This window comes from Strix aluco, chromosome 10, assembly GCF_031877795.1.
Source record: "Strix aluco isolate bStrAlu1 chromosome 10, bStrAlu1.hap1, whole genome shotgun sequence".
In the NCBI taxonomy this organism is placed as follows: domain Eukaryota; kingdom Metazoa; phylum Chordata; class Aves; order Strigiformes; family Strigidae; genus Strix; species Strix aluco.
This window is the reverse complement of record NC_133940.1, coordinates 4,798,283-4,822,188: the sequence shown is the minus strand read 5'-3', so window position 1 is coordinate 4,822,188 and position 23,906 is coordinate 4,798,283. Positions and strand designations below refer to the sequence as shown.

Genomic DNA, 23,906 nt, shown 5'->3' with positions numbered 1-23,906 from the left:
AGGCACCGCAGAGCCTGCTGGCTACTTGCTGCTCCTTTTACCCACCAAATAGCCCTGCTGTTTGCTGCAGAAATTGGGGATAATATGCTGGTCCAAACCGCTTTTTTGTCCTAGTTTCTAATTTTCCCCCAAAATTCTCAACAAGCTCCTCGCTCAGTGCAGCGAGTCCCCTGGGTTAATTACAGGTTTGGGGATGAAGGTAATTTTTTTCTTTCCCTGGCTGATTTTCCAGCAGATTTGCCTTTCATATCCACTGCCTTTCTCCTTGATTTTCTTCCTAAAGGAGAGTAAACAGACGCCTCGCACTGATGTTCTCTGGGCTGTTCATTACTCTCTTGCTCTGCTGTTCGTGGGGTCATATTCTTGAACTGTTCTCATTTACCTTTCAGAAAATCCTGGAAGGGAAAGACAAATGTTGTTCTGCCTCTTTGGAGCTGATGGTGTCCGAGAAGAGCAAACACAGCCCAGGATCCCTCTGCTTCTATTTGCTCCTGCAAAGCCAAAGCGGGCTCTGTAAAGGGAGGGTGCAGGCAGCGTCAGAGCCAGGCTCAGCTCTGGGGCACCCCCATTTATGTCTTGCTGCCCGTGGGACCCATTTTTGAAAGTGTCAGGTGAATTCATGTGCCTCCAATCAGCCAAGGAGGTGTTAACTTGTCTCACTCTTTCTCTGAGAGGAGGGAGAGTGATGCTGAGGGAGCTCCTGGGTTAACCAGGACAGTCCTTGAGCAGTGGAGGTTCTGCTGGTGATGTTTGGTCTTGGATTTCTACCCAGAGAGGGAGCTTTTCCCTGTATTTCCCTCCAGAGCCCAGGAAGATGCTTCTCCTCCTGCCTGTCCCCATGCCAGCCCCAGCCTCGGCTCACCCACACATGCCAGGGGTGATGCCCCTCCCAGGGGCGCACTGAAGAGCTCCTGGCTGGGCCGGGTGGCAAAAGGACAGCAGTGAGAGCCCCTGGGGTGGCATTTCTGTCACAGCACCTTGTGCCTGAGCCACAGAGAGCACACTGCAGTTTCAAACCCAGTGGTAGGACCAAGAGGTGGGTGTGGGAGACGCAGACGTTTCCTACCCAGCACCCACTGCCTCTCCCCAGAGTCACAGATGTGGGCAGCTCTCGGACAGTCGGCTGGACAGCCGCGGCCACACAACCCTCCTGCATCCCCCTGCAGCGGAGCCGGGTGGAAACAACGCACAGATGCCACGCAGGGACCACTCCCAGGGTGGCACCGGGGATGGGGGGACTCGCTGGCTGCTCGGCTGTTACATTTACTTGGGCGATACCACCGAGCAGCCCCTCCGTGCCGGCGGCCGCACCGGGGGAACCAGCCCCCTGGGGGTGGCGGGGTGATGACATGGCAGTGATGAGATGCCTTTGCCAGGATGCCACCTGCAGCGGGGACCCCAGGACAGGCACCCCAGAGCCTGTAACAGCATGGGAGGCAGAGGACAGAGTAGGGGAGCAAAGCCAGTGTCACACTTGGCTCCTCAGGGCACCATCCTCCACAGCCAGGCTGGCACCCAGCATACTGTCCCCCCCAGCCTCAGTGGCACCGTGACACCCACCAGCTCTGTGGGATGCAGGTGCCATCACAGCAGCCTCACACCCTGACTCCCGCAGCCAAGAGTCCCCTGGGAAGCAGCTGCTGCCTGAGCTGCTGCTGTTTGTGCAGCAGTGGGAGGATTTGCCATCTAAGTAAACAAATCCTTCATCTCCCCCGCGGCGGCCGTGCCAGGGGAAAGCCGCTGGGGGCACAGGGCAGGGGGCGAGTTTCTTATTACTTCTCCCCTCTCTGCTTGACACCTGATGTCACAGATGTGTAACGCTTCATTTTTTCAAACTTGTCCCTCCCGGGGAGTCTCCAGTGGAAAAAAAAAAAATCCCATCCAGTTAGGCTGAGGTGGGCAGCCGGTGGTTAACACCACGCAACGCTACCGCGTGTTTTGCTCCGGGTGATCTCCTTCCGCTTTCATGCTCGGAGACCACCGGGGCTGAGGGCAGGAGAGCCGTGGTGGAAGGAACAGCAAACAGAGCTCATCAAACCCCGCAAGCGCTCCTGCTGCAGTGAGGGATGAGCATCACCATGGCAACCATGGCCAAGGATGCACACAGCCTGGTACCCCAAAGTGGGGAGGAGACTGGGGGACCACGCTGACCCTGTCCCACATCCCCACCTGCCTCTGCTGGTACAACAGCCCTTAGCCCAGCACAGGCCGAGGCATTGATTTTGCACAGTAGTTTCTCTTCTCCCCAGGCTCAGGCAGGGTCAAGGGCTGCAGGGGGGGAGGCTAGGGGAGGCAGAGGGGCTGGGGAGTCTTGCAGTGTCAAAATCCAGTAAATTTTCCCCACAGTAATTGAAAATTCTGGTGGCAACCAGAGCAGGGGTGAGGCCAGTGCTGTCGCCCCCAGCACTGCTCCCCAAACCCCTTGGCAGATTCCAACCCCTTCCAGCCGCCGTCCTCGCCGAGCAGGGCCAGATAAGAGCATCCTCAGCCAGGAGAGAGCTCAGCTCCAGTCCAAGCTTCTTCCCTGTAATTCCCCTCCCACACCCCCAGCCTCAGGAGGGAACCAGCCTGCACCGCAAGGTGATTTGGGGACAAGGTAGGCAGCAAAGGGGTGACACATGGAAAAAGAGAAGGGACACGAGGACAGGAAATGGCCAGGCCACTCTGGGAGAGCGAGGTCCCCACTGAGGGTTTTGGAATCTGTTCCAGGCTTTGCTGCTGGCCCCAAAAGTCTCACTTGACACTTACCTAAATTAAACCTCCTCATTCAGCGTGTCCAGCTTGCCAAGGTCATGGGATCAGCCAGTACCGTTGCCCAGCCTTCCCTCTGCCCGCAGTTCCCTCCACGCTTGCTTTGTCTGCAGATACGACCCATGTAGTTTACTCAAAGCACCATCGGCGCCAGGAGGCACAAGGTCCGCAGCCCATGGATGGGAAAAGTCAAGTTGGGACCATCTAGGCCATATCTTCAGGCCAGGGTGGGAGTCCCCTGCTCGTACATGATGGGGGGGACATACACAAAATATTTCCTTGAGAAGCTGCCATAAAATACCAGAAATATGTCAGACACATGAGGATAAACACCTGTTAGACGAGGTTGGTTTTGAAGAACAAGCGTTGGACGCTTTGATAGCTTTCAGGAGAGCAACATCTGACATACCTCTGAGCTGCACAGAGGATGCCCAAGGGCTCCAGGATGCTGGGCAGGGCTCGGGCAGCCTTTGTGCAGGTGACAAAGCTGCAGAGCCACCAGCAGCCCTCCCTCGGCTGCCCGGCCAGCTCCCCTCCAGCACAGCACCCAGCCCCAGCCACGCGCTACCCGCCTCGCCTCCATCACAGCAATCCCCAGGATGGCACGACATACCCCAAGGCTGCACAATGGCACAGGGGACCAAATCCCTATGGATCACCCTGAAAAGTCCTGTCACGGATGCAGACATGGGCCCAGGGCCAGATCCTGCATTTCTCATTGCCTGGCTCTGAGCGATCTGCTCATGGCAGCAGAGCGGTGCGGGGCGGCGAGGAGGGTGGAGGAGGTGGATGGGGCTGGCCCAGCCGGGTCCTGCTGTGCTGGGACTGCCTCCGAGCCTGGGAGAGGCTTGCCAGCCTTGTCACCTCCAGCCACCTGCTCATGTGTCCCAAACTCAGCTCCCCACCAGCTCAGACTCTCAAGGTCAGGTGAGGTCCCTCAGCTCAACACCCCCCCAGCTGTACGGAGGGGCTGGGGGCACGTTTCCTCAGCACATGCAGCAGCCCCACAGCCACAGTGATGGGCTGAGCTCGTTAGGGAAATGAGCCCTGCTGCAGCATTCCACCCCCAGGCTGGTCCCCAAATAGGCCAGATGCACCCCGGGGACCGCCTAGATGAGCCGGTATGACCCTCAGCATCAGCAGAGGACCCAGTGCTGGGCTGAAACACAGCTCAGAGAGGTCACTGAGGATGCTCTCTCCCCACACGGTATTTTGGGGACTGCTGGCTGGGCGGTTGCATCTGGCACAGCCCTGGAGAGAGGTGCCAGGTTACCTCGGAGCGGGAGGAGAGACGAGGTGACCTCTGCGCCTGGCTGCTTGGGGAGCAGGAGGGCCAGCTCCAAGGCTGCTGCAAGGCCACCCCAGCCCCACCGGCCGGCTGCCCTTGGCCAGTCCCACAGCACGGAGCAGCCCTCCGCAGCCGCTGCACACAGCACCCGCCCCGCATCAACAGCAGGGGTATTTTTAGCCTGGAAAAGCGCCACAAAATCGTAGAGTGACATTAGCTGGAGTTGGGACCAACGTCTCATTTCACCTTGCAATCTCCTCCGGGTCGCCCCGCCCAGCTCAGCGAGGCACTGGGTCCTGTTGGCACTGTCTCATAAACACCAGGCACCCACTGGGCTGCCCAGTACCGCTGCCATCCTGTCCCCTCTTCCCATGCCACAGTGTCACCTTCCCCTCGGAGCAGCTCCAAATCCCCCCCCGCATCCCATGACCTTCCTGGGCTCCTGGAGGGGATGTCCCACCCTGCCCTGCTGGTGGCTACATCCGAACCCAGTGCCCGCTTGCCCGGCTGAGACACGCTGGGGGTTTGGGCTCTCTGCTCATGTGCTGGTGCTGGCAGGGCCCCAGTCTCCCCACCAAAGCACCACCACAGTTATTCATCCCTTAGCCATGCATTTGTTGCCCGGAGATGATTTTTGCTCCTGCTGAAAAAGGAAAGCGCCCGCAGCCCATGACACAGCTTCTGCAGGAAAAGACGGACCAGCATGACACTGGGGAACCAGACGGATGTGCCATTAAACGAGAAGGAAGCGCCCAAGCTGGGTGCATGCTGGGCAGCCAGGGAGAGCTGCGGGCTGGCAGCAATGCACAGCCACCCTCAAGAATGTGTTTTCCCCGGCATTAATTTCACACATGATTAGACACCTCAAAACGTTTGCTTTGGGGGAGCCTGCCACCGTGCCCACCCCAGGGCGGAGGGGCTGTCCTCTCCCTGAATGCAGGCACATGGGGCTTTCCTGTTTGTTTTGCTGCTTTCCTTAGAAACAGCAGCGAGACTGTGTCTGGTTTCCCTCGCTTTCACTGGTCAGAGGATTAAAAATGGAAAGGGGAGCTGGCATAGCCCTAAACTGAAGGCACAGAGGCCTTGATTCTTTCACAAGGAGCACTTTGCTCCCCAGCGCTCATTAAGCATTTAAGCAATTGGTACAGAAGCACACAGCAGCACTTGCACACCGAGTCCTCTGCACGCAGTGTCTCTGCTTCACGCCTTGGTTTCTGCAAAGGAATCCCAGTCCTAGGGCAAGAGAGAGGAAGATGTGCAGAGCTGGATGGTTTGGCTGGGAGCCTTGGGAGAGAGGAAGGAAGGCAGGAGGGAATTAGGAGACGGGGATGGAGATGCCTGCGGTGTGGTGCTCTCTAATTAAAATAAGCAGAGTCTCCTAGAGCGTCTGCCCCTGATTAATGGCAGAGTCGTTACCCTGACTTTGGTGGGAGGCTGGCCCTGGTGGGAGGTTGGGGCTGCAAGATGCAGAACACGCAATGCCCCTCAAAACGGGAGCTGCCTCTAAGCTGCTATCAACCCCCTCCCGGAGGCCCCCGCCCTCCGAGCCTGCTGGAGGGGAGCTGGAGCAGGTCGCTTAAAGCCCACCACAAACCTGTGCCCACCTGAAGCTTCTGCCACTCCTGGTGCCGAAGGTTCTCCTGTCTCTGGGACAAAGGTGAAGCTCCAAGCTGACTCCAAAGGACAGACCAAGGAGCAGAGCGGGCAGCAGCATCCCAGCCCCCGGCCCCCCATGGGTGGGGGAGCCCAGTGGGGCTCTGTGGCCCTACACAAAGCAAAATGCACTCCTTCGCCCACTGCCCTCCCTCCCACTGCCCCCTCAACAAGAACAGCACAAAACTGATCTTACAGGCAACTGTTCATCCTGAAATCGAGCTTAAGCACTGCTCAACCTTTTCTCTGGAAAAAAAAAAACCCAACATTTTCAAGGGGTTGAATCATTCAGCCCTTTGTGTTGTCTGCAAATGCACTACAGGGTTTATCAGGCGGGATTAAATATATAGATGTGGCAATGCGGGGGCTGAGCAGCAGAGAGAGGTCGGGATCCAGTCGGTGTGGGTTGGCACAGCCCTCCTCCAGGCTCTGGATCCAGGCAGATTTGCAGTGGGTAAGAGTCCGGCCCCAGGGGAACAGTTTGACGCAGCCTCAGAGATAGCGGAGGGAAAGGGAAGGGGAAAAAAGGTATCACGCTCTCCTCCCTGTCTTAGCAACCCCAGCCTCTGCTGCCTGCGTCTCTCCTATTAGCAGGGTCTGGCACCGTGAGGGGACGGCGTCGGGGCAGGGCCAGAGGGATGCCCCGAGAGGGCAGTGCCAGTGCCAGCCCTGGGGACTGCACCAGGACTGCCAGGGCATGGCGTGGGCCGTGCCCCCGCCGCGCTGCCCCCGCAGGACAGCCTGGCAGGCGATGCCTGCCGCCGGGAGCCCACTGCCCGCAGCTGCCTGCTGCCTGGCATCTTCACTGTTTACAGAAAAACCACCTCGTGCTCTGATCTGAGGCACACGGGGGAGAAGCCTGTTCTTGTCGCTCCCAAAAATCCCCCGGCCGGGATGTGGCGCAGTGACTGGGGTCCCCCAGACACGGCTGGGCTCTGCTTTCGCAACCTCTGCTCCATCCCCCCACCCAGCCAGAAGCAAACCAGTACTGCCTTTGCCTTCCCGATGGGATGCTCACTGCCTTCATTTTCTCAGAGTTTATTTTCAGCACCGCTTCACTCCTCAAAGCCTGCGGAGCTGCAAGGCGGGCAGGAGGGCCATGGCTGCACTGACCCCTGCAGCCCTGCTCACTGGGGAGCTGTGTTGCCACAGTGACTTCGCTGGCCTCTCCAAGGGCCTCGTTAGCTCGCCCCTGGTGCCCTGCTGGCCACAGCACGTGTGGCTGAGGCTTGTAGCTGGTTATCTTCAGAGCCCATGCTCATGGCTGTCTGCAGAACCGGCTCCAGAGCCACTCCAACCATCCCCAGGCCCCTCAGCGGGTGCGGGCACAGATGCAGGCACACTGCATGAGTGCCTCAGTTTCCCCGAAGGGTGGAGAGGATGTGGCTGGCTCCCCTCCTCCCAACGGTGTCAGGTCCACTTAGCTCGGACAGTCTCTGGAAGAGGAGCTGTCACACAGTGTGCGTTTGCTCTGCGCCCCAGGGATCCACGATCCTGCTTTGCCCCTCCCAGCACCGTGGCCCCATAAACATTAATGGCAACGGTAATCGGAGGAGACTTCTCCCAGCTCCTGGTGCTGGAAGAGCCGATGAGTGGGGACGAGGACTCCTGCACGCTGCCTCGCAGCTAAGTGCCCGCTGCCTACAGCCCCTGTCCTCTCCCCTGCGCTGGACAAGGCGCCCCAGGCTCGGCTTCGCATACCCAGCTCTCACTCGCGCTGCCTCCCTACAGCAGGGAGCTCTCAAAATCCTGCGCTGGCTTTCTGCCCAGGAGAAGCCAGCGCAGACCCGAGCCCCTCGCTTGCCCTGGGGAGAGAGGGGCCATGGGGAGTACCATGCTCTCCTCCTCCTCCTCCACTGAGATTCTCCTCTGTCCTCTCCCCTGCAGCAAAGCGGCTCCTAGCCATTACCGAATTGTAATTAATTCAGATAAATGAGATGAGCTAGCCACAGTAGGGTGAACGGAAACCTGAACGACATATCCTCTGGGAATCATTTATTCTGTGCTTTTCTCCTTTTTTTTTAATACTATTCGCTTTCTCATAAATTAATCACAGATTGCCTAGGACCAAAGGCGACTCTGTGGCTCGGCTGGGTGGCCCCAGGGAACAGGGCAGAGGCAGCTGAGCAGCCCGAGCCCCAGCCCTGCCTGTGCCGCCCTAGTTAACAAGCAGCTCCCCTCCCTCTGACTCGGTTTCCCTCTCCCTGGCAGCCTCTGCAGCTCCCCGCATCATGCAGACACGACCGTCCATCTTGCCTTCTCCAAGGAGCTCACCTGTCCCTGACCAGGGACGGGGCTGCCCATCCGCTGAGCCTCGGGGAAGGACAAGCCCAGGGAGCCCAGCAGGAGGGCTGAGCCCCCCGGGCTCTGTGGCCCGGGCAACCCGCGGGCCGGGCCTAAACTGTAGCCCCGGGGTAGGCACAGCCAGGCCAGGCAGAGGGAGCAGGGAGCCCGGCTATTCCCAGCCGCCCCCTCCCGCTCAGCCGCGCGGTACCTCCAGGGCATCCCCCAGCCCCGCACATCCCCTGACTCCGGCACATTTCTCGTCCCCGGGGCAACCCCCAGCCCCGCACATCCCCTGACCCCCGCCGAGCCTCAGCCCTGCCGCATCCCCCAGCCCCGGCGCAGCCCTGGACCCAGCGCATCCCCCAGCCCCGGCGCGTCCCCGGCCCCTCGCAGACCCCCGCGGGAGCCGCCTCCCTCCCCCAGCACGGGGACAGGGCCCTGCCGCCCCGCGCCGAGCAGCCCCCGCGGGGGACGTGGGCGCCAGGACAGCCCCGACGGGGCGGCAGAGGTCCCCGGGGCGGCGGTGAGGAGGCGGGCACGGCTGCGGGGAGCCCCCCACCGCCGTGCCCGCCTCCTCCCCGCCGCGGCGGGCGAGGCTCCGCCCGGCTCCCGGGGCCCGCAGCCGGCCGGCGCCCACCCCGCGGCGGGCTCCCGCTCGCCCGGACTATGAGGAGCGGGACCGGGCGGGGGGCGGCGGCAGCGGCGGCGGCAGCGGCCCCGGTGCGGCGGGAGCGGGAGCGGGGGCGCCGCCGCCGCCGGCCGGGTCATGCCCGTGCGCCCGGGGCGGCGGGGCTGCGGGCTGCGGCGGGATGGGCGCGCTCCGGGCTGGCGCCCTCGCCTTCCTCCTCCTCCTCCTCCTCGGCTGCCTCCTGCCCCGGCGCGGCCCGCTCAGGTGAGCGCACGGCGCGGGTGCTCGGCGCTGCGCGTCCGGCGGGGCGGGCCCCGCTCGCGGGCCGTGGGGCTGCGGGGGCCACTGCCCTCCGCGCCGCTCCCCCGGCATCCCCGCGTCCGGGCCCCCATCCCCCGAGAGCCACCTTTCCCCGCCGGGACCCGGGCATCCCCGCCTCTGGGAGACGGATCTCTCCTGCGGGACCCGGGCACACCCCACACTCCCCCACCCCGAACCCGGAGGAGCCCCGGGACCCGCCCCCCCCCCCCCATCCCGACCTCTCTCTCCAGGGGCTGCTCCCCCCCCAGCCCCAAGCCGGACCTCCCCACAGGCTGCCGGAGCTCCCCCAAACCTGGCCTCACCCCCCTCATTTCCCAGAACCCCGACCCAGCGGCCCGGGGACCCACCAGACCTTCCCCCTCCCGCCCAGCCGCACACAGCGGGGCTCTGCCTGTCCGCAGCGGTCCCCGTCCCAGTGCTGGGTCCGCGATGGTCCCCCTGGCCCCAGGCCAGCTGGGGACGCTTGCCACAGTGGGAGTAGGGGCCAGCTGAGCCAGGTGATGGCCCCGGCAGCTCTTTCTCCAGGGCCGCAAAGCCCCTGCAATGCCCAGACCCAATCCTGGCTCAGGGTGTTTGGAGGGGCTCAGGACAGCCCCTGACTCAGCCAGTCACCCAGGCCAGTGGGTGCCTCAGGTCCCATGGGTGCAGGAACAACTCTTGGCCCACTTGGGTAGAAAATCCAAAGCCCCCAGGTCCCTTTTTCCCTCTCTGGCCACCTTGGGTGCTACGTGGGACAAGGCGGGGTGCAGGGGAGAGCAGACCAGGCAGGGAGGGGTCAGGAGGCTGCAGAGCCCCCGGGCTGAGCCTGCTCGCTGCCCCCACCCTGCCTCCCACCACTGGGAGCAGCGCAGGGGGGAACAGCAGCTTTTGTGGTGGGGAGGGGGGAAATCGTATCAAAATGTCATCGCTTCACATGCGGAAACTGCTTGTCTCAGGGTGGCATTTTTAGGCGGACGCGAGCACTTTCCAGCCCCGTCATCCCCTCGCTTCACAGAGGTGCTCAGCCCCCCAGTGCCTGGGCCAGATTAGTGGCAGAGTCCCCCGGGGCAGCCAGTGCCCGAACTAGGGGGGCTGCAGCCAAACCTTGAGAAGAGCCAGGCCGCAGGGGCTGTGCCAGGGACTGTGTGCCAGCGTGGTGCCAAGTGCTGCTGCTGGAGGTGGCTGTACCCGGGTCCTTTCTGCACCCGCTGCAGTCCCCAAGGTCCGAGCATCCCTGGGGCTGCAGATTTGCAGCTGCTCGGCCAGTTAGCTGAGCCTCTTCAAGGAGGCAGCTGCTTCGTGCCAAGGGAGCCTTCCTCCCACATGCTCCAGGGGACAACCCTCATCCTCCTCTCCAGCGGAGGAGGACATGGGTCACAGCTATGTGGCAGGCAGAGGCCTGACTTAACTCCTTGCTACCCTGGCCTCTTGCAGCCCTCCTCCCAAAGGCTCACCTTTCCATGCAGCTCCTGGAGGGGCAATTTCTCCCAGCCTTTCGCTCTTGGTCAGGACCAGTCTCAGATGTGCTCTGCTGCCCGTCACCAATTAAGGGAAAACCTGCCCATCTGGATCATTTTGAGGTGGCCATTGTGGCCATTTCTAGCTGGCAAGGGTGCACATAAGCCCCTCCAGGATGAATCCCACTCCCCTGAGAGGAGGTAGGAACAAAGTGTGTTGGTAGGAGCGAGGAGGTAGGAACAAAGACTCCAGGGGGTCCCAGCTCCCAGCATCATCCTCTGATTGTGATAAAGAGGTTGTAGCTCCGAGCAGGAGTGGACATGGACCTGACGGAGTTATGAGGCAGCGTGCAGCAGCACCAGCAGCGCGCTCAAAGCTCCCTTTGTGTCCAGAGGTCTGCGGCTAATTCCTCTCCATCACAGCCACATGCCTGGCAATGTGGTGAGCAACTGTCTCGCATTGTTCCTTGAAATGATCATTATAGACTGACGGAAGGAGAGAAACTGGCAGGCTAAGATGTGTTCACAAAAATATCCCCTCCAAGGTCAGTTTCAATAAGTCTCCATCATCGTTGGGAGCGCTGCGTGGGAGAACTCATGTCAGCTCCGTGCCACAGCCAGTGCAGAGGTGGGCCTTGCTGCTCCTCTCCTGCCACATCGTCTGGACCTCTGGCAAGGTGTCACAGCCCCAGCTGTGCTCCTGGGCACCTCCTCACTCACGCCAGGCCAGCTCATGGCTCGGGTGTGGTGTCCCCCAGGCCCCCCGAGCCAGGCAGCGTACGGATGTTTGCTCAGCAGCTCAAGCTGGGTCTGGCTGTTGAACCCAGGTGGGACCCTCCCGTCCCACTTTCCCCCTCCAGCACTGGCACAGAGCCTGGCTGCCATGCACAAGGCCATAGAGCTCTGCGCCCCGTCCCCACCACACCGCAGGAGCTGGGAGGCACCCAGGCCCAAACGCCATGCCAGGGGACACGGCGGGCAGGGGCTTTGCTGGCAGGGACACAGGCAAAACACGGGCACGCAGCGCTCAAGCTGTGGCAGGCGAGGGGGGAAGCTGCCGGCATCAGAGCAGGAGGAGGGAGGGGTCCCGGGGTCAGCCGCTGACTTGGTGCTGGAGCGCAGGCACAGCTGCTTCCCCACAGGGTGCCAAAATGTGCCTGCACACTCGGGTCTCCTCTGCCCCGCAGGCTGGTCTCAGGGCGGGAGGAGATTAAAGCTGCTTCCCGAAGCTCGCCCCAGCCCATGTCACCCTCTGATTTCCTGGACAAGCTTATGGGACGAACGTCGGGGTATGATGCCCGGATTCGACCCAACTTCAAAGGTAAGGGGAGGACGTGAGGCTCCCAAACCTGGCAGCACCCCACGCTTATGTCTGCCCCAAACCAGGGAACGAGCAGGTATGGGTCTGGGGGCAGGACTCTGACCCAAGTCCCTCCGTCCCAACACCCTCCCCAGCGTCCGGCAGCTCCTGTGATCACAACCACCCCGCGTGCGCCTGCTTTGCCTGGCAGCGCGGGCAGCTGCCGTGCGTGCGGGGTGTGCTGGGGTTCACCCTGACCCGCCGTGGGGTGACCCCAGCAGGCAGGGGGGTGTTGGTGTGCGCTCATCCGCGCAGCGCGTGCGGGAGGCGGCATCCCCACGTGTGCCTGTGTGGCCCACGTGTCTCCCTGACCAGCGGCGAGAGGAGGCTTCACACTCTTTTCCAGGTCCGCCTGTCAACGTGACGTGCAACATCTTCATCAACAGCTTCGGCTCCGTCACCGAGACCACCATGGTGAGGGTTTTGCCAGCGTGATGGGCTCCTCTCCTGCTGCCTTGGGGCTGTACGGAGTGCCTGAGCCCACGGCCGTGCTGACGGGGGTCCTGTGAGTCCTTCTCCAGGGCTGGGCCTGGCACGCAGAGGAGACATGCAGAGCCATAGCAAATGGCTGCGGCTTTTCTGGGATCAGTTAATCGGAGCTTGGCTGTGTGGGACACATTCCTCACGCCTGAGCTGGGAGAAACACCCTGAAGGGTCGGAGCGAGGCAGCCAGCGGTAGCTCCCTGCTGTTCACAGGCTCGGCTGGTGCCACACAACACAAGCGAGCTCTGTGTCCCCGACATCCTCAGCCTCCTCAGGTGCATGAGGAACTCCTCTGAGGAAGTCCCAGGGCTAAAAATTCCCTGTCTGTGCTGCTGCAAAACCTTAATACCATCAATCATCACATCAACCTCCCATAGGGCCACAGAGCCCTGCGAGGAATGCTGCAGGCAGCAGCTCCTGGTCCTTCTCCTCTCAGTTGCTGTGGCTTTGACTTTTTAATTTCCCCTGGCTGCCAAGGGTGTGGGAAGGCTCCTGAGCTGCCCCTGCTCTGTGCATGGTTAGTGTCAGGCAGGCAGCACCTGCAGGGCTGAGCCTCAACTGAGAGACCCCCTTCCACCTTGTCCTCTGTCTCTTCTTCCTCCTCCATCTTTTCCTCCTCCTCCTCTCCCCGGGCACTGTGGGGTGCTCCTGGCTGACGCTGTGCCCTCTACCCCAGGACTACCGGGTGAACGTCTTCCTGCGGCAGCAGTGGAACGACCCCCGCCTGGCTTACCGCGAGTACCCCGACGACTCCCTTGACCTTGACCCCTCCATGCTCGACTCCATCTGGAAGCCAGACTTGTTCTTTGCCAACGAGAAAGGGGCCAATTTCCACGAGGTCACCACTGACAACAAGCTGCTGCGCATCTTCAAGAACGGCAACGTGCTATACAGCATTAGGTAGAACCCTTCTCCTCTGGTGCAGTGCCCAAGGGGGAGGTGAAGCTTTCCTCTCACCTTCTGTGGGACAGCTTTCCCCACCACCAACAGCCCCAGCCCTAAGCAACCCCCTCCTTTCATTTGCCTCTTCCAGGCTGACGCTGATCCTGTCCTGCCCCATGGACCTCAAGAACTTCCCCATGGACATCCAGACATGCACCATGCAGCTGGAGAGCTGTGAGTACCTAGGGGGGTTCAAGCTGTGCTTCATCCTCCCCATCCCATCCCATCCCATCCCATCCCATCCCATCCCATCCCATCCCATCCCATCCCATCCCATATGATCCCATCACAAAGGCTGACATTTCCCTGCTTCTGGGGGCAGTGAGCATGTCCCACCCCGCCCCATGGCTCCCTCCATCCCCTCCAGTTGGCTACACCATGAATGACCTCATCTTCGAGTGGCTGGAGGAGCAGGAGGCCGTGCAGGTGGCAGAGGGCTTGACGCTCCCACAGTTCATCCTCAAGGATGAAAAGGACCTGGGCTATTGCACCAAGTACTACAACACAGGTGAGCACCCCAGGGACCCGCTGCCACCCCCCTGCCATGGCCCGGGGGTCCCTTTTGCCCATCAGGGCCATCTTTCCCCGCAGGCAAGTTCACCTGCATCGAGGTGAAGTTCCACCTGGAGAGGCAGATGGGTTACTACCTGATCCAGATGTACATCCCCAGCCTGCTCATCGTCATCCTCTCCTGGGTCTCTTTCTGGATCAATATGGACGCGGCACCGGCCCGGGTGGGTCTGGGCATCACCACTGTGCTCACCATGACCACACAGAGCGCTGGCTCCCGTGCCTCCCTGCCCAAGGTCAGTGTGAGCTCCATGCCGGCCCCCCACGCTGCAGCCTGCCCGGGGCACCCAGGGTGCCCACTGCTGGCTCCAGAGCTTTGCCAACGGGGGCACCGCGTGTGCCGAGGGGGAACATGGCCCTGCTCGCTGGGTCAGCTCAGGCCCCTGTGTCCCAGCTGAGAGGGCTCCTGTGCTCCTCAGGTGACACTGGCAGTTGGGGGGGATGAGCGAGGTGGGGGGAAACAGGTCCCTGAGCCCCCTCTTGGCCTCACAGGTGTCCTACGTGAAGGCCATTGACATCTGGATGGCGGTGTGCCTGCTCTTTGTCTTTGCCGCCCTGTTGGAGTACGCAACCGTCAACTTCGTCTCCCGCCAGCACAAGGAGTTCATGCGCCTGCGCCGGCGCCAGCGACGGCAGAGGATGGTGAGTCCCTCCCGTCACTGCTGTCATGACATCTGCCTGTTCTTAGCCACCAAGAGGACACCCCAGGGCTGCAGGGCCAGTTCCTCAGCAGCTGCCGGGGCAGGGCTCGGCACTGGGCTGTGTCCCACTGCCTGGGGCTTGCGGCCAGCCCCTCCGGCACATCAGGGCATCTCAGTCCTTCTGCCTGCCCGAGCAGCACAGTGCACAGCACCCATGGGTGCCCCAGGCCCTGCCAGCACAAACACCCAGAATGTTGTTGTCCTCCTGCCATGATATCCTCAGGCTCTGCTTCCTCTAAAAAAGCAGAAAAATAAACAGCAAGGGTGGGGGAAATGGCTTTTCCCCTTACCTGCAACCCCAAACCCGGGCTCCTCACTGTGCCACAGTGGTGACAGGGGCTCACTGCTGCATCAGGGCGGGGGAGCACCAAAGGGACGTGGTGACACCCAGAGACAGGGACTGGGCTGCAGATGGGAGTGCAGCAGGGCCTGGAGAGGCAGGGTCCCACACTTGTGGGACAACCCTCCCCTCCGTCAGCCCCTCAGCGCAGGCATCAGGCCTGCGAGATGCTTGGGGGAGGCACATGGCTGCCCTACTCTCACTTCCTTGCCGTAAGCACACCACGAGGCACCAGACCTCCGTGGAGAGCATGAGTACACAGACACAGCACACAGGCTCCCCTGGGCAGCCAAATCTCTTCAGCACGTGCTGAAGATGGATCCCAGTGCCCAGACACTGCTGGGGGGCTTTTCCCCCACCACGTGGAGCCCCCCATCCCCTGCCGTCCCCATCCCGGTGCCCAGATCCCTGGGGTCGGGGCAGAGCCATCGGTCACCCGCTGTCCTGTTTCTGTTTGGTGCGCACTGTCGGATGCCAAAAGGGCCTGAGCAGCGGGACGGCCAGCCTGGAGTCCCTGCGGCAGCTGAGCGGCCGGCACAGCGGCGAGCACACCTACGCGACGCTCTCGCAGCTCTCCAGCTCCCGGGTAAAGCACGACCCTCCGGCAGCCCCCTGTGCAGTGCAGTGTGACCCTGGCCAGCCTTACCCTCCCTCCCTCAAAACAAGCCCCCCAGGAGCTGGCCCCGAGGGCCACCAAGGGTCTGTGGAAGAGGCAGGGCAGTGATTGGCACAGGGCACGTGCCCGCAAGATGGAGCTGCCACTCCTTGGGCTGAAAAGAGATTTGAGAGGGATGGGAATGGAGCAGACACCCCCGCACCGTGCCTCAGTTTCCCCTTCTGTAAAGCAGGACCAGCGCAGCCCCCTTTGCTGGGGGTGTGTTGCTGGGGCGGACAGATGGCCACTCCTGGGCTGCTGCCCAGCTCCCCAGGCCGTGCCCACACCTCTGGCAGGCTGAGGGCTCTGCCTGCCTGGCTTTCCCGGCGCAGGCAGCTTTGAGGCACTGGCGGCTGTGTGCAGGAATTCCAGCGCAGGGCACACGGGTGCTTTGTGGGGCAGGGCAGGCTCCCAGGCTGGCAGAGTGATGCTGGGGGGGCGACCGCAGCTCCAGGGAGGAGATCAAGCCTGGTATATCCTTGTCTCCCCGCCCAGCCAGGCTGCCCTGAGCCTCCCCTCGCCATCATCAGCCCTTGGATGCCAGGGGAGGCTTCCCAGCTCTCCCCAGCATGCTCCCTTGCTCCCTGCCTTTCGCACCCCCTGAGCACTGACTCCTGGAGATGAACACCCACCCAAACTGGGCAGGGAGCCCTGACAGCTCTGCCGAACCCAGGAACCATCTACCGGCTTAAAACAGGCCAATGTGCAGCTGCCCTGAGGTGGAGGCTGCAGAGCCACACCAGGGTGCCACTGGCAAGGCACTGGGTGCAGGCAGGAGCATCCCGGTTGCTCCTTGGTCAGAGACGGGAGCAGAGCCCCGCTGCCCACAGCTCCCGTGCCAGAACTGCCTGATGCAGCACAGCCCAGGTGCACCTGCCTGACGGCATATCCCTCCCACAGACCCCGCAAAGCCCAACCCAGGGAGCTCCCTGCACCCAACCTTGGCCCCCAGTAAGTGCCCCGGGGTTGTCCCAGCCCAAAGGGACCCAGCTGGGAGGACCTGCACTGCCATTTCCTCCCCCAAACACCCTGGCTGGGCCTGCTGGCTCCCTGGGGTGAGGGTGTTGCTGCTGCCCCCCCCGCAGGGCACCCCAGCTCCCCAACCCTGGGGATGGCCACAAGCTCTCAGCCTGGGACAGGGGAATAAAACTCCACTGCAAATGAGAACTAATCTCAGCAATTTGAGCTGCTGCTCTCCCACTGAGAAATCTTGCTTAGCCGGCAGATTGCTGAGTTAAATAAAGATGCCAGGGCGCAAGCTCTCCGCATGAGAGCCCCCTTGCCGGCTGAGCACCTGTGCAGGCTGACCTCAGCGAGGAGGCTGCTCTCCGTGGTTTGGAGGGCAGGGCCAGTGAGAGATGGCATTTGGGATCCGGCAGCGGGGCTGCATGTGGGCACGGCGCGAGGCGAGGGGCTGGCCGGCAGCACGCCCCGGGAGCAGAGACTCACTGCAGCCAGATATGGCACCGGTGGGAGAGAGGGGGTATGAGCCACAGAGACCAAATGAGTGGCCCAGGGGCTCAGCGAGAAGGCAAACGTGCAGCCCAGGCATGCAAGCTGGTCCCTCACCAGATCTTTGACCCACAACCCCCCCAAGGATAAAAGAGCAGGACGAGGCAAGTCACTAATGATGTGCAGCTGTCAGTGGGGAGGAGCGGGGGCACCGCTGGCCGGCACCCGAGGGGCCACGAGGCGAGCAGGGCTGTGCTGTGAACGATGGCAGTGGGCTGCAACCCGCGGGTGAGGGCAGGCACGCGGCGCTCTCGGCAGTTTTGCAGGCTTGCTCATGGGCACGCAGCCCCATGGACACGCTGCTCTCCCTGCCAGCCTGGGGGCAGATGGGGTGAGCAAGGGCAGAGAGACCAGCAAGGAGTCCAGCTCTCTTTGCCTCCCTCCTCTGCTGCACCAGGCAGCTTCTGCCAAGCATCTGTGGGGAGAAACAGAGCTCTGGGGCCTTGGAGGGACTGGGAGGCCCTGCAAGCCCTGATAGTAGCCGGGTTCCTGCATCCCTGCCCAGCTCTGCCCCAGCAAGCTGCCTACCTCCTCCTATTCAGTCACAGACATGCTTCCACCCTGCAGCAAACACGGCTGCGGAGCAGTGCCTGTGCCCCTAAGCCCTCTGCACCCCCAAGCTCCCTACACCCCTATGTGCTCTGCACCCCAGTGCACCCTGCACCCCCTTGTGCCCATTTCCCCCTGCCCTAATTCACCCCCATCCCCCCAGCTGCCAGAGAGCCGGGCTGCCCAAGCCCCCAATCCAGAGCTGGGAGGAGGCCGGAGGGGGATCAGTGTTGACCTGCCAGCGTCGGTGTTGCCCTTGGATGCACCCTTAAAACACTGCTGGATGACAAGGCAGTCGGTCAGTGCACACCACTGCCTGCCTCCATCCGCAGCCTGCCAGCCCCGTGCTTTTGCCTGCACGCTTTGGGCTTTCTCAAAAAGCACCTAGCCTTGCGCTGGACACTTACAGGACCGTATCGCCCAGTGGGGGGGTGTATAGGACACGTGGCCACAAAAGCCTGCTCGCCCTCCAGTATCAGCGCCCATGGGATGCCTTGGCTGACAGCCTTTCCCTTCGCCAGGAGGAAGAGCTTGTCCGTGAGAGCCGCTTCTACTTGCGAGGCTACGGGCTGGGCCACTGCCTGCAGCCAAAGGACGGGGCTGGGGAGGGCCCTGGCATCTACAGCACCCCTCCGGCTGGCATGCTGCTGCGGGAAGGGGAGAGCCTCCGCAGGTGCTACAGCGACCGGGCCAAACGCATCGACACCATCTCCCGAGCCGTCTTCCCCTTCACCTTCCTGATCTTCAATATCTTGTACTGGGTCATCTACAAAGTGCTGCGCACGGAGGACATCCACTCGGTGCCCTGAGGCCTGGAAAAGCATGACTGCCTCTTGGTCTGACCCCCCCAGGGCGCCCAGCACCACGAGCTCAGCCAGAACCACGTTTTGTTTCCCTCTGTCCTTTAGCAGTGGCACAGCTGGGCTGGGCCTCGGAGCCTGGACATGTGGCAGCCCCCATGTCCCTTTGGATGCCAGGGCACCAAGGTGGGGGAGCAGCAACCTCAGATCCCCGTGGTCAGCTGGAGAGAGGGGCCCCTCCTGCCTCCTGCATGGTGTCACCCCTGGGTACCAGGGATGCTGCGCTGCTGGCAGAGCCCCAAGTACCCAGGGATGCTGCGCTGCCAGGGCACAGGGGAGCTCCTGGTACCCAGATATGCTGCACAGCCGGTGGCCAGGGAATACCACCTTCCAGCCAAACACCCTCCACCTCTCTGCACCTTCCATGTCTGGCTGCTGCTTCTCTGGGCTGCATCGCTGAGCTGTGGGCTACGAGCATGCAGGCGAGAGGCTGCTGTCCTCTCTCCTCCCCTGGCCTGGAGCTCGGTTGCAGGAAACAGCAGGCAGCACCCCTGCCTGCCCCCAGACTGCGTGGGGTGCCGCTATGGCCCCATAGCCCCCAGCCCAGCAACAGAGAGGGCCCTGCAGCCCCCAGCCAGCTCCAACGCAGAGCAGAGCAGTGGGTCAGGGATGCTTCCCTCCCTGCAAGAGCCCAGAGCTGCCCATCATGCCCGCAGCTGCAGGCAGGACTGTGGCAGGGATGCTGGGCAGGAGGCTTCTTTCCTCCAAGGAAACGCCAGCTCTGGGGCAGGCAGCAGGCAAGGCCGGTCCCGCTGACAGTGAAGGGGCACAGACAGTGGCAGGCAGGAGCCGCTTGGCATGGGGGAGCTGGCACTGCACTACCTGCAGGTAGGGCCCATCTTCCGAGGGAGATTTTTTGGGATGAAAGTAGTGGGGGCAGCTTGGCCGGTCCCTTCGGAGGAGCAGAGTGAGTGGTGGCATCCCCAGACTGCTGCATTCCCATGGCCCCACAGTGCCAGCAGAGAGCCGGAGGTGAAAACTGCCCCGTTCCCCAGCTTTCCCCTCACCCTGTCACCCACACGTGGTGTCCCCGAGCAGGTTCACACCTGCTGCTCCTCCACGGGAGAGGAGAGCGTCTGAAACCTCAAAGGACAAGCTCAGCAAGACTTCCAGCCCCCCAGACCTGGATATCCTCCACGCTTAGCAGGAAATAAAAGCAGTAGGTGATGTTTATGTAGGTGCTACAGAGAGAAATGTGTTGATGCTCTCCTTTCTCCCTGCTCACAGCCAGCCCAGGGGGGCTCAGCCCGGTGTGGTCTGTCCCCCCACGGCCCCAGGTGCAGGAAAGGGCCCAGGGTCTTCCAGGCAGGGCAGGATGGAAATAGGATTTTCCCCTTTCCTTGGAGGCTGTGGTGCCACCATGGCACAGCAAGGGCCCCGGTTACTCACCGGTGATGGCAAAAGGGACTCTGCAGGGCAGGAGGTTAGCGCTGCCTGCTGAAGCCAGACCCAGGCAGACACCCCCACCGCAGCCCCCGGCCCAGCTCCTCAGGCAGGCATGACCCTCTCCCTCGCACGACTCACCAGGAACAAAGCCCTGCACCCCCCGTCCCCTCCCCAGCCCCCTGAACCCTACAGAGCGCTCAGCTGCACGCACCCATTTCACACGTTGGGCAAGTGAAGGAGAACCAGCCCAGGCCACACCCGGGACCCAGCGCTGTGCATGCCTTCCCCATTGCGGGGGTCCCTGTGGGGCCCCAACGTCTGCCCAGGCTAGGCTTTCAACTCTTGTTTTTGGGGAGGCCCCCTTTGGAGGCAGAGGAGGGGGTGCACCTCATCTCGCCTGGCACCCCGAGGCAGCGCTGAATGGGGAGGTGCCAGCACCTGCAGGCGCTGGGCGGCCAAGCCACCCTCTAGCAGCGGTGGGTTTTTAAACAGCAGCAATCTTCCGACGCAAATAAAGCCTTTCTGGGATTTTCAGTGGTGTGCTGGGAGTTTGTCTCTGCTAAGGACTCTGTGGCCAGCCCCAGCTCCTGGCGGGGGGCCCCCGCATGTGGGAGGGACATGAGGACAATGGCACAACAGTCCTGTAGGGACAGGAGCCCTGATGTGCACTTATACCCAGGCATCGTTACCTCCATGGGTGATTTTTCTGACTTAATTGGTGGTGACTATCGGGTTTTATCTTCCACGTGGGAGATGCCAGCAGGGCTGGGCGGGAGCCCCCCCCCCGTGAGCTCTCAGTCCCAAACCCCATCACTCTCCTCCCCCTGCCAGCTCTGTGGGGTGCTCCCTGTGGTCACCCCAGCTCCCTTCCATCCCATGAGGCTTGGCCAGGGGACAGGACCCAAGATGGGGCAAATGTGGGGCCGGGGTGGGGGGGGGGCTTCGGCTCAGCGCTGGAGCTCAGACACCCCAACATGGGCGAGCGTTCCGACGGGCGAGCCTCCCTGCGCGGCCCCTTTGCACTGGCTTGCTGGGCGGGCGCCAGCCTTACAGAGCTGCCAGCTGTCCTGGGGGGCTTACGCCAGCCCTGCAGTGCCATCCGGGGCCAGCGCTTTTGTCCCCAGCTGGCGCAGGGGCAGGCAGAGCCCGCAGCTGAGGGCCGAGCACCCAAGCAAACATCAATCTCCCTCTGTCCTCCTGGCCAAGTTTCACAGACCGGCTCTGTTGGTACCTCGCAGCCCCATCACCCGCCCGCCCCGTCGGGGTCTTCTGCGGTGGGAAGGAGAGAAAGCGAGGTGCACCCATGCCGATTTGGTGCTGGGGTTGTTCTTTAGATGGGACAAACCAAACCGAGTTTGGCTCCTGCCCCCACCCCAAACCGAGAGAGGATGCGGCCAAGGGGAGAGCCGGGAGCCGTTTCACACAGTGTGGTACGCCTGGTTTCTTCACTCCCTGCTCTCCTTTCCCTCCCTTGCCAAACTTCAGGTCTGGGCACCCAGCATCTGTTCAGAGATAAACACTGCAGTCAGCTCTAAGCCACTCGGCTCCAGGAACTGGTGCATCCCCCAAAAATTAAAATGGTAAAAACCCAACACATCCTTCCTAAGCTAAAGCCCCTGGGTCCCATGCGCTGGTCGCGGCGAGGCGGGGGAGCCTCACTGCTGGCACCGTGCTAGCAAAGGCATGAGGAGAGCGCTGCCCCACGGCCCTGCAAGCCCTTGTGGTTCGGCTGAACCCGGGAGCAGTTTCGTGGTCAGGAGCAGCACTCAGCCCCTGCCCCTGGTCCTCTCAGCAGCCCAGTTTGGACTGGGAGATGCTGGGACACCCACACAGCTGCAGGGCTGTCACTGCCCTCCAGGACACCTTCAGTGGGTCCCTCACATCTTGGGGACAGCTGCAGTGCCCAAGATGGGAGTGCTGAGCCCTGTGCCCTCCCACCTGTCGCAGCACAGCCAGGGGCCAGCCCAGGTGCTTCCATCCCCCAGCAAAGCCCTCAGCCTTCGACAGAGCCAATTTTCCATTTCCTGCCCAAGGCTGTGCATTGCGGGACATATCCCCGGGAAGCAGCTGTGGGCACGGAACCAACAGCCATGGCCAAGTTAATTGCTGGTTTAAATGGAAGTTAATGGAGTTACACCAGGCTAACAGGACTCCCAGACAGTAAAATGAGCCTCATCAGCACGGCCAGCTTCCCAACAGCCTGCCAACAGCATAGCCAGGGCTGGGCGGCCACAGCCACACAGAGGTTTGGGGCAGCACGGCCTCTCGCCAGCCCCAAGGGCTCCCTGGGGTGCCTGCATGGGGCCAAGGAAACGTGCCCTTAGCCAAGCACTGCGGTGGCATGCTAGCCGGGCCCCCGCTCCACCAACCAGAGTGCCTGATCCTGCTGGAGCCAAGCTCTGCCACTGTGCATGGCGGCATTGGGGCACCAAACCTTCCCTTCCTCCCCCACCTCCTTCACCAGGTGAAGCCTGGAGCTGCCCTGGGGCAACTGCCAGAGGTTTAGCAAACCACCCTGCCTGAGCGGAGCAATGCCGCAGGACAGCCTGTCCCACCGCCAGCCTGTCCCACGCTGTTCGGGGCACCGGGTTTAGAGCCAGGGGAGTTCAGTGCAGCAAGAACAGCGACAGCTCTGTCAGGGCTCTGAGCGCTCAGCGCCCTTCGCATGTTGCCTGGGCATGGATTTTTTTTTTAAAGAAAATATCAAGCTCCAAAGTCAGCCAGCCAGCCCTCAGCAGGCCAGGGCTGCTCCTTACAGATGGGGAAAGCGAGGCACGAGGAAGGTGCCAGGGTCTGGACTGGCAGTGTGCCCTGCTGGGATCCGGCCATGCCACGGTGCACAGGGCCCTTGCAGAACTGCAGATGCGCTGCAGCCAGCCCCCTGGGGGCAGGATCCTTCCACCACAGGGAAGGTCCAGGTGCGGGGTGCTCAGGCAGCATGGCAGTGCCAGCACCCCAGCCCTCAGCACAGCTCTGCCAGCACTGCCCCCAGAGGAGCCCCAGGAGCCAAGGGGCACTTTGGCCCCCAGCACACCTGTGACGTCTAAGCTGCAGCATCACACCACAGCCCATCATCTCCGCCTGCTCAGAGGGGCCTCACCAGTGCCCTGCCAAACCCCACACCCTCCTTCACCTCCCCCTGCATCGCCTTGGGACCAGCCTGCACCGCTCAGGGGATGCCAGCCACGGGGCACCCCACCTGCTCCCCAGCCCAAGGGGGGTGGCTGTGCTAGGTACAACCAGGGGCAGGGCACCTGGGAAGGGGCAGCGAGGGAGGGCTGGAGCCTGGACACAAGCAGGGATCAGCCCTGCAGCGCTCCCAAGCCCTGGAAATACGGGATAACTGCCCGGCTCCGGGCTGTAGTTTTGCACAAGAAAGAAGAAAGCCATGAGGTTTTCCAGCCCCCGAAGCGGCTTGTTTTGTCCCACTTTGAGAAGCCTCTGCGCTTCAGCCCAAGGGGCAGGGGGAGGACCCCGGCACTGAAACAAGGAGCGATTATCAAACCACAGGCTCTGAAGAGCTTTTGTTCCCTGGCAGCGCCAGAGCAGGGATCGGAGGACACCTAGCGAGATGCCTCGCTGGCCCCGCGCACCAGCGGCACCCAGAGCCCTCCCCCGGGGCAGCAGTCCCCCCCTGTCCCCCCCTGCTGCTCCCTCCTGCTGCGGCAGGGCCCGTGATGAAAGCTCCAACGGGGCTGCAGGGTTGGTCCAGCCCTGGGGGGAATGCCCAGGGGGGAAGAATAGGCTCCTCGTTTTCCATTTCCCACTGCTCTCCCTGCCAGCCCACAGACGCTGCCAACGCCGATACCTCCAGCAGGGTGAGGCCCAGCAGTGCTCTCAGCTGTGTGACTACTGCAAAACCAGGGATTAAATCTGGGGTTCATCTGAGACACCGACTGGGATGTAGGTGCCCCTTACAGCTCTCTGGGTCATGCTGACACCGGCATTGCCCCTTCCCAGAGGTTCTTGTCTCAACCCTCAGTCAAGCTGGTTTTACTGGTGCAGAGAGGGCTATGCCCAGTGACTATGACTTATTCTTGTGGCTGAATTTGTTTTGAAGAGAGACCACAATCTTTGAGTGCAAAGGTCTGGATGGGCACAGGACCCCAGGCAGAGACACGCTGGATCCAGCCCCCAGGGATCCCCACAAGCAGGCAGAGCAGCTGCACACCCCGGGCTCTGTAT

The 23,906-nt window shown here is 62.3% G+C and overlaps 1 protein-coding gene across 2 annotated transcripts; it reads left to right on the top strand.

Annotated features, from left to right (window-relative positions):
• The first annotated feature begins 8,689 nt into the window (after window positions 1–8,689).
• Window positions 8,690–20,255, top strand: LOC141927813 (glycine receptor subunit alpha-4-like). Of its 2 annotated transcripts, XM_074835095.1 has the most exons (10): window positions 8,690–8,870; window positions 11,551–11,684; window positions 12,070–12,137; window positions 12,883–13,106; window positions 13,240–13,322; window positions 13,516–13,656; window positions 13,740–13,954; window positions 14,211–14,360; window positions 15,241–15,345; window positions 17,997–20,255. In XM_074835095.1, exons 1-10 carry the CDS (start codon window positions 8,788–8,790, stop codon window positions 18,282–18,284), a joined length of 1,491 nt encoding a protein of 496 aa, XP_074691196.1. In that variant the 5' UTR covers window positions 8,690–8,787; the 3' UTR covers window positions 18,285–20,255. The 2 variants fall into 2 exon arrangements, with proteins under 2 accessions (XP_074691196.1, XP_074691197.1); XM_074835096.1 differs by lacking the exon at window positions 15,241–15,345.
• The last annotated feature ends 3,651 nt before the right edge of the window (window positions 20,256–23,906 follow it).